The sequence below is a fragment of the Patella vulgata genome, chromosome 3, assembly GCF_932274485.2.
Source record: "Patella vulgata chromosome 3, xgPatVulg1.2, whole genome shotgun sequence".
Taxonomy (NCBI): domain Eukaryota; kingdom Metazoa; phylum Mollusca; class Gastropoda; family Patellidae; genus Patella; species Patella vulgata.
Window position 1 is genome coordinate 50396828 of NC_065881.2, and position 15816 is coordinate 50412643.

At 35.8% G+C, this 15816-nt stretch overlaps 1 protein-coding gene across 1 annotated transcript; it reads left to right on the top strand.

Annotated features, from left to right (window-relative positions):
- The first annotated feature begins 1219 nt into the window (after positions 1 to 1219).
- On the top strand, positions 1220 to 8399 carry LOC126815202 (aminopeptidase N). Its single transcript, XM_050540761.2, has 7 exons — positions 1220 to 1373; positions 2168 to 2335; positions 2851 to 2965; positions 7263 to 7383; positions 7596 to 7747; positions 7994 to 8107; positions 8241 to 8399. The coding sequence occupies exons 1-7, from the start codon at positions 1267 to 1269 to the stop codon at positions 8397 to 8399; spliced, it is 936 nt and encodes a 311-aa protein (XP_050396718.2). The 5' UTR covers positions 1220 to 1266.
- Positions 8400 to 15816: the final 7417 nt, after the last annotated feature.

Sequence of the window (15816 nt, forward strand, 5' to 3'; positions counted from 1 at the left end):
CCTTGTCACTTACAAGCGAGGAATCGAAACCACGCAACTTGAATCAATTACAGGCCTTATGCGCATGCGTTAAGTCCCCGACCCCCCCCCCCCTCCCCACACACACAAATCACAACGGACTATTCAACTGAAGTGTTTACCACATCAGCGGTCACAACGCCCCTGACACAAAGATCACTAAAAATGGTGTCAATATTATTTGGCAATACATACGTTTTTATATAAGAACTCTAATTCTGTATTAAAGAATCAACATGCTAAAGGCCCGGAGAAAACCCACGACAAAACTCCTTGTTGCGTACCAGTGTCGGATCGAAACCACGCAACTTGACTCAATGATAGACCTTGTGATGTAAAGACCACCACCACATTCTTAAATAGCCATATACAAACAAATGTTTGATCCGTCAAGTCTAACTTAAAGAAAGATTATGGGAGATTAGATAAATAGTTGACTGTTCTCTCTATAATAGTTAAAAAAAAAATAACCTAAATAGAATATGTTGAAAATTTCATTCAAATTGCTCCACTCTGAACCCAGATATTAGCATTTATATTTTAAGCCTAGCCTCGATCATCATAACTAAAGTCTGTACGATAAAAGCTCAGTCCCGATTATCCATTTTGGATTTAATTATCAATGAGCGTTGAGCAGCAGATCAGATTCCAATCCAGTGAAAATCCAACACATAAGATGTGGGGTTGACTATGGTTTGGATAAGTTAATTAATGTCAAATTAATAGTTTATATAACATTTCAGGCCTAAAGAAAGACCTGCTATAGGCAGATTTGGCTCTTGCATAATGATCTTTCAAAATTTACATTGATTTATATCCCGCCATCTTTATGGATAAATAAGGTCATAATTAATTTGAAAATATGTTTCGGAAAAATATAAATTATATATCATTCAAGGTACCGCGTGTGCTGCGGCGCCGACTCCACCACCCACTACACCTCCGACTACTACTGTGGCTCCTACCATCGACTATCGTCTCCCTACCAACACCAGACCATATCATTATAATGTTGATCTACAGCCTAACATGTACAGTGGTGATGCAGCAGCCTTTAATTTCCAGGGAAGTGTAAAGATTTGGATACAGTGCCTTGAAGACTCAACGGAAATTACTCTGCATGCCCATCGTTTAGATATAAACTATCCGACCATTGAAGTGCTCCGCGAAGGTGGCACTGTTAATTTATATAGATCGTACCGTAATGATACAGTTCGACAGTTTTTGATTATAGAATTAACAGAATCAATGATAGCTGGGACAAACTTTTCGGTGTCTATAAGTTTCGAAGGTCCTTTACAAGGTGATGGAACAGGGTTGTACTTGAGCTCTTACATGGATGGTACAACTACAGTGTAAGTTATTTAGGCTGTAGTTAACTATGAATTTCTTTAATGCATTCAACGGTTTTTGAAAGACATCAGTCCGCGGTGTTTTTATTTATAGAACATTTTAATAAGCTATAGCACAATCTGATTAAAATACAGATCCATATTTCGTTTCGTTTTTTTTTATACTTTCGATGGCCTACACCACATGAAGATCTGACAAGTTATAGGTCACGTCAGGGGTCAAAAGACCGACTTATGACCCTATGATGTCAGACATTTGATTAACCAATCAGCATTGATGTTACTAGTGGATTACCCACAGTTCCGTGCAAAACACGCCTAAAGCTCGCCGTAACAGACTGTTTCATTGGCTTATCCCTGACACCATTCAGAACACGAGTTAAATAACAACTCTTCCAGATCTAAGTGTAGTAAAGACAAGTAAAACGAAATTTTGAACTATAAAAACGAAACGAAATAGGATCTGTGTTTTAACTAAATTGGCTATAGCATAGCTAAAATGAACAGTGTATATTGAAACCGACGACCGTGTAGTTCGTCTAATATAACTCCTGACGATCTGTTTATCGGGATATTTCACTGACCTGGTAAATGTGCTTACAGATAAATGTTTTGATTTTTATTTAAAACAGATATGGTGGGATATTTTGGCTAGTAATATGAAGTAACATCACATAGATATTTCCCCAGCCATTTTACACTGGTTACGGGAAGCCATTGAAATGTCATGTTATGTAATAATTCCGACCAGTGCATAAAATAAAGAATTACAACATTTCATAAATTCACATTTCCAGATATTTGGCCACAACACAATTTGAAGCACCTTATGCCAGACGAGCATTTCCCTGTTATGATGAACCTGCACAAAAAGCTACATTTGACATCACTTTACGAAAAAGGCTGAATACTGGACGAAATTATATCACACTTTCTAATATGAACATTATAAATAACTCTACCAGGTGATGTAAAACATGTTCATTATTTTCAGTATGTTAACAGGGCTACGTCATGTATTTATAAGAATATGTCTGTGAGATTTCAATCTCATTTCTTAACCTGGCTCTTGTGACGGGTATGGTGCGACAAAATGCACCATTGTCACAAATCTTATAACACAACATATAGCCGGATTACGAGGCAAAGCAGTTTAAATTAAATCTACGACTGATGATTTAGTATAAACTACCCCAAAGCTGTATTAAGCTAACGCCATAAAACATTAAATGTGCAAATTGTAACCACCTTGCTCTTTGTTTGAAGCCAAACATCGCTTCTCCTTTTTTAAATTAACTAAAAATATGATGAACCGTTCTAATCTACTTAATATCGGAGATATCCGATGACATCGAGAGTTGCTTATGGTCTTGTCATGTTAATAGTTTATATAACATTTCATGCCTAAAGAGATACCTGCAATAGGCAGATTTAGCTCTTACATAATGTATGTTTAAGGATTTTTATCCATTTATTTCAGTGGAGATTATGGCATTGACTATTATGCTACATCTGTTGTAATGCCAACCTATCTATTAGCATTTATAGTTTGTGATTATGAATATACGGAGAACATATCTGACACCAATATAGCAGTAAGTATACTGTTGTGATTACCGTTCATGCAATGTCGACGTCAGATCTGTGTGGGGTCCTTACTGCGCTGCTGCGATTGTACGGTGACCAGAAAATGTACACGGTCGCCGACCAACGTGAACACAGTGCGAAAAAAAGTCGCTTTCTTACCGCGATCTGAGCGAGTATACCGCGTTCTCTATTGGCTTGGCAACGGCGATCATTGGAGAACCCGCGGCGTTCTATCCACGCTCATGGGGTTCTTACCACGTGTATCGCGACTGCATGCGCGTTTCTACCACGTAATCACGGCGACTATATAAGCTGGTCAGATTTTTGGAAATTTCAAGACGACGACATACACACTGGTGTATAAACTGTTGTTGTTGTTGTGGTTTATTAAAATGAAATGAAATTGGGTTTAACGTCCTACTGTTTTGCTCCGCTAATGAAGACGGATGTTTATTAAAGATTTAACGTCCAATACATTAAATTATGATATTATGGACAGGTTGATTTAATTAGATTTACACTTAACGGGTTGAAAATGGTAAAAACACAAAATAAAAATGTCTGTGTATATCAAAAGTCCCCTTAAAATTGATAAAAACACAAAATAAAAAAGTCCTTGTTTTTCAAAAAGTCAATTTAAAACACACTTATAAAATCGCTGTCGTGAGAAGAGAGGGCCGGTAATCTTCTCAATTTGTCATAATAAAAACAGGTTAAACAGGATGTCCAGCTGCCTGATGTTTGGCGTCATAAGTGCGAATAGAAAAAAAACGTGGGGAAAAAGAATCCGCTTGCGTTATGTGGGAAAGCGAAGTGCTCGCGGTAAAAAAAACACTTAGCTAGACCCGTGGATTATTTACATATCAAAGTCTGTTCGTCCAATAAGTTCCATATGGTTAAAAGTTAGTTAAAAGTCCTTTAATACGGTTCACAGCGTCAGCGATTAAAAGTTAAAGGCATTCCATTTGGAGTTTTCTTGTGTATAACTCTCTCCAGATAAACGTTAACTGAAAGGAAAAGAAGAAGCAGCAACACAGAATAAAGCAATTAAAACAAATTAAAACATTATAGAAAGTTAAAGGCATTCCATTTGGAGTTTTCTTGTGTATAACTCTCTCCAGATAAACGTTAACTGAAAAGAAAAGAAGAAGCAGCAACACAGAATAAAGCAATTAAAACAAATTAAAACATTATAGAAATAATACATGGCATTACATTTTCGGCCATACTATATACCGGAAAACACCGGAAAACAAACGGAAAACACCATTTTATACTGAATACCGGAAAACACCGGAAAAACACTAAATACCGGAAAACATCCTAAATAGCGGAAAACACCCTAAATAGGTAACCCGGAGCCTGGTCCTCTGTGTGCGGTTTTGGACCAAGTGAGCGCCGATGGAGGAAGGTCAAGGTCATTACGATGTTCGTTTTAACAAATAGCCCCAGCTTCCCCCCCCCCCCCACAAAAAAAAAAAAATTCCGATTTTTTTTCTCCAAAATTTTGGATGCCTATTATGTTTTGAATGCTTTAAAAGACGCAATCAGTCTACCTCCATCATTGACCATATTTTATTTTGTATTTTAATTTTAGTTTTGAGTAAATTTCAGTAGATTTCAGTGTTTCAGTATTTCAGTAGATTAAACACTGCCCTCGGAGGGCCCCATTATATGCCGGTTGCGCCGGTCTCCTGATTCTTACTAGTAACACTGGCATCAGGGTGGTACGAATTAGTGGAAGGCACGACTAGGCCAACTCCTCCCTGGATAACAAAAAATCGCATCATAAAACAGCAAGTATCATCAAAAGCGAGTTAATAAATCTCTGAATAGTTCGAGTTGAAGTTCCAGGTTTAACCGCTAATCACCAAACGAAATGGATGCCACGCAATTCTCGGACAGGCTGTAATCTGAAAAGTGTCTATCCTTTCCAAGAGTTATCCATCTCGTTGGAAGGGCTAAAAATCTACTTGTTTCTGGGCTTACTTTCATTCCAGGGTCAAATATAATCACTTGAACCATAATAATATTCAACATATTCCATCAAATTCCGAGGGCCTCACACAGGATTTTTTTCTGGATTACTTTTCGAGCTTTTCCCCCCAACTTGTTGACCAGTTTTCCTTGAGAAAACCCCAACTTTCGCCCAATTGTCCATAAGAAAACTACATATTCTATCTTACTGCATTGACGGGAAGTGTTAAGCTGGACGTCTTTGAAAAGGGTTGATCGATAAATTTTCAAGGAAGCAATTGTTGTTTTTGTTTGTGAAATAGAGGACTTTAGCCGATGAGGCTACTTTCCCCCCGAGAACCTCAGGCAACCAATTTGTTTTATGTACTACTATCGTAATAAAACATTACTATGTTAACCACATCCTGGTGGCTGAAGACTTACACCGAATGCGTATTCGGAAAAAAATGTCCCCGATAAAATGTTTTTTCCGACAATCGATATTCGAGATGTCTTCTGTTGCACAAATTATGCTGCACTGTATAAGAACTTGCATCCTTTGATCTGAAGATTGTAGATGGAAAAGTATCATTTGCACTATTTCAAAGTAAACATGCATTTTCGTATATCATCCCGTAATTTGTGATTAATAACAATGACTGTGAAAATAATATGGGTTGAGGAACGGAAGATCTATGTTCGTCACGTGACTGGACAATTTCTCTCCCGTCCCACCCTGACGATGATCCCTCCCGGAGTGGCGCGGCGCGGCGCGCTCTCTAAAAAAATCTCGGGCACAGTTTACTCTTCTAAGTTTTCCGGTAGCTATTTAGTAACCCGGAGTTTGGTCCTCGTGTGTGGTTTTGGACCAGGTGTGCGCTGATGAAATAAGTTCATTAACTTACAAGCGAGCGATCGCCTAAGGTCAAAGAAAAATTTCTTTTCAGATTTTTTAAAACAATTTCTTCTCCCAAATTTTTTTTCCAGTATTTTTCTCTGTAAAATTATTTTCTACGGAATGTTTTTTTGTAAAACCAATTTCTCGGAAAAATTCCATTATTTTTTTTTTGTGACAGAAAATTTTTTTGTTCAAAAAAATTTGGGAGAAAAACAAATCGGAATTTTTTTTTGGGGGTGGGGGGCTTTTTGTAAAACGAACATCGTAATGACCTTGACCTTCCTTCATCGGCGCTCACTTGGTCCAAAACCGCACACAGAGGACCAGGCTCAGGGTTACCTATTTAGGGTGTTTTCCGGTATTTAGGATGTTTTCCGGTATTTAGTGTTTTTCCGGTGTTTTCCGGTATTCAGTATAAAATGGTGTTTTCCGGTTGTTTTCCGGTGCTTTCTGGTTGTTTTCCGGTGTATTCCGGTATATAGTATGGCCCTGAAATTTTTAGACATAAATTAAATTAAATTGATTGATATGCACTGTCATTGTTAATAATGGCTGTGTAGGTCCTTATTCTTTTTGTCATTATTTTCCCTAATGTATTATTATATTAAATCATACAGCAAGCTGAACCGCCATACTATCCTACAACAATAGTTCCTTCATTTGTAACTAGATATGTAGTTCCCTATCTTAAAGGAACTAAGTCGCTAATATTTGGGACCTAGAAATTGACACAAATGGGTCGCAACGCATACATAATGTAATATGAATGTATATAAATTGATTTACATTCAATCGTTTCTGTTTTTACTGTAATTTTTAATCAGTTGGGTTCGGCGAAATACGCCAGTATTCTCAATCGAATTTCAATCTCTAGCGTCTGGTTATTCCAGTCTACGCCGATATAATTTATTATAGAGTCCCTTATTACAAATAGCGCTGAAACGTACTATGGTACACGATTCGTGTACCAATTGTAAAATGTTTATTTTGTCTTAAATATTGGATATCAGAAGGCCATCTTTCCCGGTAAGATCACAACATCAATGTTGATTTAAACCGACAAATAAATCGTGTTTTCAATGTCGAAGATTTTGGATGATATTGAGACTTAGCTACATTAATGTCAGTTTGTTCGGTTATTACTAAAGCAGCTGGCTTAGCCGCCAAGGGAATATATTTTGGGTGGCATATTGAGGTTTGGCATCTTCCATTAAACCTCTTATTGGGAGTCTTTTCTCTTCCAATTTATTGCACGCAATGGCGACATGATTAATGTGGCCGCATTCGCGGGATTAACGTCCTACAGTTCTGCTCCGAATTGGGCTAATGAAGACGGGCATACGCAATACAATACTTTCAAATATTGAAAGGCCAATTATTTCACAAAGGAAGTTGTATATAACCGATATCCATTAAGCTGAATTTATAGAAAGTTGATTGTTTATATTTAGTATAGAACATACGCCAGCCCAATTAGTATACAGTATGCACAAATGGCTCAAGAACATGGATTGAGAATATTTAATAGATTTGAGAGTTACTTCACACCAACATACAGTTTGCCTAAAATAGGTAAAATAATGTTTTCTTCATTCGAGAATTTTTTATCACTATTTTGTTTGGGAGCTTTGGGTGAATTATACATGTAAACTGTAAAATCTATGCCGTGAAGTTAAATTGAAATATTGTATATTAGTAGGCTACATGAAGCCAATATAATAAAATAAACATCATCCACTTAAGTACAGAGTGGAAACCGACTAATTTTAATTCAATGGTTTTAGACAACATTGCCATTCCTGATTTTAATTTCGGTGCAATGGAGAATTGGGGACTTATAACATATAGAGAAGGTCTGCTTTATATACCTGGGACATCGAAGGCATCAGATGAAAAATGGATAGCAGAAGTCATTTCACATGAAATTGCTCATCAGGTATTTTTGTTAAAAATATAATATTACTTTCATCGATCTTAGCTTTTAGTTTTACAATCTTTTTTTTTTTGTTTCATTTTAGTGATTCATGATTTGAATTATGTGCGTAGATTCCGAAATTGGGATTTTAAATCGATGCTATGTTGAGAGTATAAATAAACTGAAATTAACCATGTAAGATATCGAAAATTATTCCGAACTAATCGTTAGGGATAATATATAAAAATATTCTTTGTTTTGTTGTAGTGGTTTGGTAATCTCGTCTCACCCAAGTGGTGGAAGTGGATATGGTTAAATGAAGCTTTTGCTTCTTTCTGGGACTATCACATCGTCGGAGAACTATATCCTACGTGGAGAAGTGTGAGTACACAACCCTTTTATTTGTTTGCCACGGTGAAGTATGGAATCAGTGTTTTTGAGACGATGTGAAATTGAAGGGTATAATTCTGAATGTTATATATTAAGTAATTCCATTATTTGTTAATATTTTTAGGAGGAGTTAGAAAGACTTATTGGAACACATTCGGTAATGGAAACTGATGCTTTAAGATCTTCTCATCCTTTAACCTTTGACGCGGAAAGCAATTCTGAAATAACTTCTCTCTTTGATAGTATTACATATACTAAGGTATTTACGCAGCTTTTATATTGAATTTTGATTCTATATTTTTTACTATGGTGAAACCGGGCATATTCTTGTCAAGAACTCAGATATAGCCAGCCAGGCAATGATTTAGACCCGACAGCGACAGCGATCTTGTTAAACACTTTTATGGTGCACTCCCGGCTTCCCGTTTTAAAATAAATGTAATTATATTTTGCTGTTATATTCATTTCGTATCCAGATTAATGATGAAGTAGCTTTAGTTGTACGATGGCTATGTCTATCAAAATGTACAATATTGTACCACAGTTTGACATGCCAAAATATCTATCACCCATATTTATCAGCCTCCCAGGTTAGGCCACACGAGTTATTGACGAAAACGAAAATTGTGATTTATATATCCATTTACTTTATATACCCATTGAGGGCTATACCTTGGGCAAGCTCACGTAATGGGGATTATCTCTGATTTGATTGTTCATATCTTGTATTTCTTTTTCTTTTATTTTCAGGGTTCGGCCATTGTCAAGATGATGCACTTTATTATGGGTCAAGCCAATTTTATTGAAGGATTAAATGTAAGTATATTATATTCGAGGGAAGGCCCAATCCGATACTCCATTCTTTCCGTTGATTGGATAAAATAATGAATATTTGTTTCACTCACTATCATGTATATTTGTTATTTTTTAAGCTTTACTTAGATAAACATCAATATAGCGTTGCTGAACATCAAGATTTGTGGGACAGTTTAAACGAGGTGAGCATTTTCTAAACGTTATGAAGCAATACATTTGTATTTTAACAAGGCACTATCACCTTGATATCTTCATGTTCGTCCTTCTATTACAAAGATAGAAATGTTTGAGTATTTATTTACGGGTCGTCGACTAAAGGTTTTAAAGGCGTTTCATGGTTATTTTGAAATGTTAATTCATATTATTTACACATTTATTTTGTATGGATGAAAGTAATAATTGCTATTTATATATAGGCGTGACAGTATTTTGGTGGTAAACGACACACCATATAATATTTTAACTTTTTGTAGGACGTGGGGTGGGGGTGTCGAATGGTTTAAAGCAAGTGCGTTAGATAACAAGGTCTGTCATTGAGTCGATTGGCGTGGTTTTGATTCCCACTTGTATTTGACAAGGAGTAGGGTCGCCTGTCCAACCTCGTGGGTTTTCTCTGCGTCCTGCGGTTTCCTCCCACTTCTATAAAGACCTGTTTCATGTCGTTTTCATTATACCAATTATTTTAGGGTTTATGTATATTATGTTACTATTACTCTTATTTTGTATATATTAGAAGAGTTTGGAACCTTGTTGGGTAATATTTTAAGACCGATAAATCGATTATTCTGTTCTTGTCTGTTCGTTAACTTGTCACAGGCTGAGTACGTAACACGAGCCTCATATAGCAGAGCGATGAAGCACATTAAAAAAAAACACACAACACAATTTTTGTGCTGGAAAACAAGAATACTTGTCGAAACGTCGGGCTATATGTGTATAAACCATGCAGTGATTGTGTTGTGTTTTTTTATTATGCTTGTTATAACATTTATTCGATAAAGATTTAATTTTATTGGTCTATTCGTCCTTTATTATTCTAGATATAGCAAAAATAGGCCGAAATTATGACTTTTGTGTGCGAGCTCCAAAACCGCCTTGGGACCAGGGCGCTGAGAGCCCTTGCTACCCCACTGACTTTTATTAAAATTTATGTATTTTTTATCGGTGCATAATATTTTTTTAAATATTTTATATTTAGGCTTCCGCCGCACAGAATGAAAATTTGAATATGACGAGTATTATGGATCCATGGGTTACCCAGGCAAACTACCCTGTCGTTATAGTAACAAAAACGACTGCTGGGTATGAACTTACACAAAAACGTTTTTTGATTGGTTCGACCGACGAAGAAGCTGCAGGAGACAGCGCTTTATATGGGTAAATCATTTAACATTTTAAAAGGAAATTATCACTGTCAACAATGCAGTTAAGTTTTTGAAATACATACTCAAAATAACCCTATAACCTGACCTAATAATGGAAAAGAAAGTCGTGAACTACAAAGAGCAAAACATTTGACAAAAACATCATATACAGTTACTTCTTCGTAAAGCCCCATTCACACCGTCCCGGTTTTTGACCCCGGTGGCACTACTGGGCCAACCGTAGTCAGCTCATTTTGCGATTTTTGCGCATATAAATGGGCCTGGTTCGTCCAGTTTTGATAACCCGGGTGAACCTGGGTAAACGGTGCCAATGCATTCTGTCTTATTGATGACCTTTCTAGAATATCTACCTAGTCAATTGATTGGAAAGTTAATTTAACCCAAATAAAACAGAAAGCATGACTTTTTCACGAAAAAAACCCTCTTCGTTTCATGTTAAGTTTAACAATACCGACATAATAGATACAGCTGACCACAAACAACCTGGGATAATATTTTATTCCTCAGGACAGTGGACCGTTCATATTAACGCCATAATTACTAAAGTAGGTAAACTTGTAGATGTTCTTGGAAGTTTTAAATATAAATTGTCAAGGAATTGTACATGTATACCATCCTTCATTCTTCCTATATTTGATTACGCTGGTGTGATTTATGATAAATTATAGTAAACCTGACAGTGATGCCCTTAGAACTATAACAGGTTTGGTTAAAGCTACATCCCACAAAATTCTATACAAAGAAACAACGACGATATAGGCATGGATTAACCATATTTTACAAACTAGTAAACAAACTGCCCCCCCCCCCAAAAAAAAAAACAAAACAAAAAAAAAACAAACAAACTTATGTCTTCTCGTCCCACCTAAAAAAAATATCTGACATTTATCCATATTTTCTGCCAGACACCAACTCTCTAAGATCTGTCCATTGTTACACCGAAACCTGTAAATCTGCCTTTGTCCCACTGACAGTTCGCGATTGGAATGAACTACACTGTACCTGCCAATGTTAAAGATTCCTCTTCGCTTAAAACATCTATCCAAACATGATAAACAAGTACCGTTATATTTCTAATACTACTTGGGAAATATAGAACACTTTTTCTTCTCTTGGCCATTGTAAAAGGAAGAACGAATCCGTGCCATCGATAATATCCCCTACGATTTCCACAATATTTGAGCAGTTCTTGACGGAACCAGAACGTAAATGATTGTGAGAACCAGGCTTGTTTTGAAATTGTTCATTCCTATATAAGTGCTACAAAACGATTTTAACTGATAAAGTAGTGATCTAATTGACTAAAAAAAGCCTAAACTTTTTAACATGCATGGTTGTGAGGGGCGATGGCGCGTATTTATGACACCAATCGCACGTATGGTTGTAGAAAGTGTACCTGTCACATTTATGCCCATTATGTCAGTGCTAGGCAGACGGAGACGACCATATTTGTTGTTTTTACTTTCATTCCAGTAATAAATGTTTATAGTTTTGTATACCAAAATGAGCCTGTCTGATCTCCATCTCTCATGCAGGGAGATAAAATCAATTTCTTCATTTAGTACTCTGTGGTTGGTTCCTTTTACAGCACCACATGCATTTCCGAGTACATCGTGCTGTAAGGTTTCTAATTTAGTGTTAAGGTCATCCAAGTACACATCCCATTTAATGTGACAATAGTGTGGATTCTGGATTGGAAATAATGCTACATTTAATCGGGTATATGTTAAGGATCATATATAATAAATGATCACTTCTTTAGTGTAGATGTTAGTTACATGTTTATCCCATATAATGTGTGTCCAAAACATCTTTGAATACGAATGTTTTCTTAATTAAGATATGGTATAAATGGTTCGTTTTTCAGTAGTAGCTGCGAGGGTTTTCAGTTCTTGTTATAATGTTAAGCCAAATAGTTCTTTGGGCAGATGTTGACCATTTCAAGATCACAATTCAGGGAACCCGGACACGCAATCGGGTCATAAATCTTAACATAAATACAAGTATCGCCATATGTGGAGTTTTTGCATTTTTTCTCAAATTTGCTGGTTGGGGTTATATTCCAGAAATGTCGCGCATGAGATTGATAGTGTAATTTTCTCAGCATGGATACAGTGTTTAACACAATCATTTTTATTCGACGATGACTGTTTAATGTTTTATTGCCTTTCAAATACAATTTTCTCTTACAGTTACAAATGGCCAATACCTATATCCTATACCACGAGAGATAATGCAAATTTTACCGCCGACCGTTTAGCAATCACTATGCTTCCGGTTACAGGAGAAAACGGTAAGCTCCAAACATACGTAGTTTAGTTATAAATACTTGCGTTGAGCTCCATTATGTTTTGCTTTTTTTAAAACCAACTATGTGTAGTATCTTTGAAAGGCATTTAGTGAAAGTGATATATAATAAACAGACAGTTTTATGGATGACATTCACTAGGTGTATTAACTGCAACGTTTTAATGAGGTCACTCTCACCGTTATCAAGCAATGATACAATCAAACATGTTACAGAAGGTTATATACAAGTGAATAACAATAATCTAATTAACCGTTTGAATCAAAAGTTATTCAAAATTAAATCTCATACCTATAAAAACTATTATTAATCAATAAGAAACCCTTAAAGGGAAGAAAATATACAATTATACTCAAACATCAGTTGATAATAATGAACCCTCAATCTCTATTACGAATACAGAATAAGAACACCCAGTAAATAAGAAATCATATATATATATATTGATATACCATTAATCTCCAACTCCTATATAAGGATTAAAACAGTTAGTATGTAACAAATCATACTATAAAGCTCTAAGAACCTAACAATTTATACAAAATTGAAACCGTAATAAAAGAAGGAATGAAATTAACCATATATGACTCTGATTACAACTAATATTATTATTAAAGGGGGGGGGGGCAAATCTTAACACATATACGAGTAACGAAATAATAAAATACACAAACTATAACTGTACTGATTGAGATTAAGTATAAACATTAAAAATAGAACAAGTCCTAAACACACAAAAAAAAACACAAAACGATATAGTAGAAACCAATATCCTATTAATTAAAGCGACGTTCCATCGAGAGTTATTCCGTTTCCAAGAAGATGATGAAAGATAAAACAAAAATTGAACATTTACACATGAACATGTCCTATCGCCAATGAAGGCCTATAATCACAGTAAGTCCCTAAACATCCATCTACACTAGAACGAATTAGTTAATAGTTCCTAAGATCAACGAGTCATACACGTGTGGTAGGTATATACCAGTATCCAGTGGCTGGTTTCTGATGTGAATGATTTAGTTCAATTGTATATTTTCTTCCCTTTAAGGGTTTCTTATTGATTAATAATAGTTTTAATAGGTATGAGATTTAACTTTGAATGGCTTTTGATTCAAACTGTTAATTAATTTATTGTTATCCACTTGTATATAACCTTCTGTAACATGTTTGATTATATCATTGCTTGATAACGGTGAGCGTGACCTCATTGAAACGTTGCAGTTAATACACCTAGTGAATGTTATCCTTAAAACTGTCTGTTTACATCTATTTGTAATCTACACCCTTTATGGATATACTTCTTAGTTCTAAAACGTTTATACAGTGTCTATTGTATTCAACTGTCTCAGTTTAAATTGTCAATAACAGGATAGGCTTTCAAAGCAACATCTTAGACATTATTCTCAAAAATAATTTATGAGTAATGTGTGGAATTCTATTATGATGTCTGGTCAAATAGCAAACCAATTATTGTATACTTATATCTGCTTATAAATGCTAATAAAATATTTATATAACGGTTTGTGAATATTCATAGTCTCTTGGAAGAGTCGGCTGTTTATAACATCTCGGTCAACAGACCGTACGTAGTAGGGGGCGGGGGGCGTTCAGTAGAGACTTTTGGCAGATGGAATTTTTCCCATTGGTATCACGAATCCGATTTTCGCATCGCGTACGTATGGGATACTGAGCTGAGCTTAGATATTTTACAGCATGGTGGTAGTTATCTAAAAGATCAACATCAGTACTAATCCAGTGTTTAGCCTACAAATTCCTGAATGGAGTAAAGTCGCTCGACAGTCGCTGAGCTATTTAAAATTTCTAAACAATTCGTTTCGAATCTTATTAAAAATCTTCGAAAATCTTTGGTTTCACTAATGTATCATTTCAGAAAGTGTATACCCCTTATACAGATTTGCAAGGTCCCACCTCCCTAAATTTAGCACGTAGATCAACCAGCATACTGACAGACAGACAGACAGGAAAATTATAAAAATTCCGCGAAAAGCTCATCAAAATAGCGATTAAATTCCAGGCTTTATTATGGTTAAAATCACATCAAATATACACCTTCGTGTCCATATATTCTTAAAAACGCAACAGCACAACATTTCAGCGTCTAAAAGTAGCAAAAAATACGGTAAAAAGACGACGATGTTATATGGACCATTCCCGTATGAAAGCTGTTCGATGCGTGCTGCCGTATCCGTGAGAAATACACACGCATTGATGACGTCACACGCAAAATCGATACGGATACGCGATACGGACCAGGAATTTACGCTTGCCAAAAGTCTCTAGCCGTTGGGCTAATTGGGGTGACCAACCTAATAAACTGAAAACAAAATCTAGCTTGAATTATAGTGATGGGCTACAGCAATATTGTGTTTCAATTTTAGTTGATATAGCAACAGATATAGCAGATGAGGATAATTGGATTATAATTAATTTACAACAACATGGGTATTACAGAGTAAATTATGATGTAGCTAACTGGAATGCTTTAATTAAACAATTAAACACAGATCACACGGTAAGCTAAGTCTGTTTTTAATGTTGAACAGGTCAGTCAAATTTAAAAAAGAATGTATAAGAACATGTATTAATGTAATATATGCCCGGAATGGAACCCGCACAGATAATGAATGGCAGTTTACTCAACGTATTAGCAGTATAGGTAGTAATTAGTAGTAGTAGTTGCAGTAGTCGTAGTTGTCGTCGTGGTACTTTTCTTATTCACCGCTACAATTGATACATTCTACGGCGCTTTGCTTAAAGGGCCAATCCCGATAATATTTTGGGGAATAAAACTGCTTAATTTTGTGTTAAAAGCCCTTAAAATCCCGTACCTAAGGGCCGAGCAACTAATTCAATATTTGTGATATGTTTTCAAACAACTCACACCCGTCATTCTTCATATGGAAATGGAGACCGGTGTCCCAACCAGACTTTTATTTTATAAAAACAATGTGTAGGTGAAATTTACCTTTCGTTATCCAGTACGGCACATGGGTCATTCACTGTATAGACCTCTAAAGGAACGGCGATAGATTATCAGTTCGCTCAGCGAAAAAATTGACCAGAAATTTTAAAAGGGTTAGTGTCTGGATAAGCATTTTTGAGGTTCACGTCCAAACAACACAATATTTTGAGTTGAAATTTTGAGACAAGGTGAATACATCATTCCT

Coding starts and splice junctions, on each gene's coding strand:
- LOC126815202 (XM_050540761.2), top strand. CDS start 1,267: ATGATAGCTGGGACAAACTTTTCGGTGTCTATAAGTTTCGAAGGTCCT. Junction 2,966..7,262: donor TATCTGACACCAATATAGCA/GTAAGTATACTG, acceptor GTTTATATTTAG/TATAGAACATACGCCAGCCC. Junction 7,748..7,993: donor CACATGAAATTGCTCATCAG/GTATTTTTGTTA, acceptor GTTTTGTTGTAG/TGGTTTGGTAATCTCGTCTC.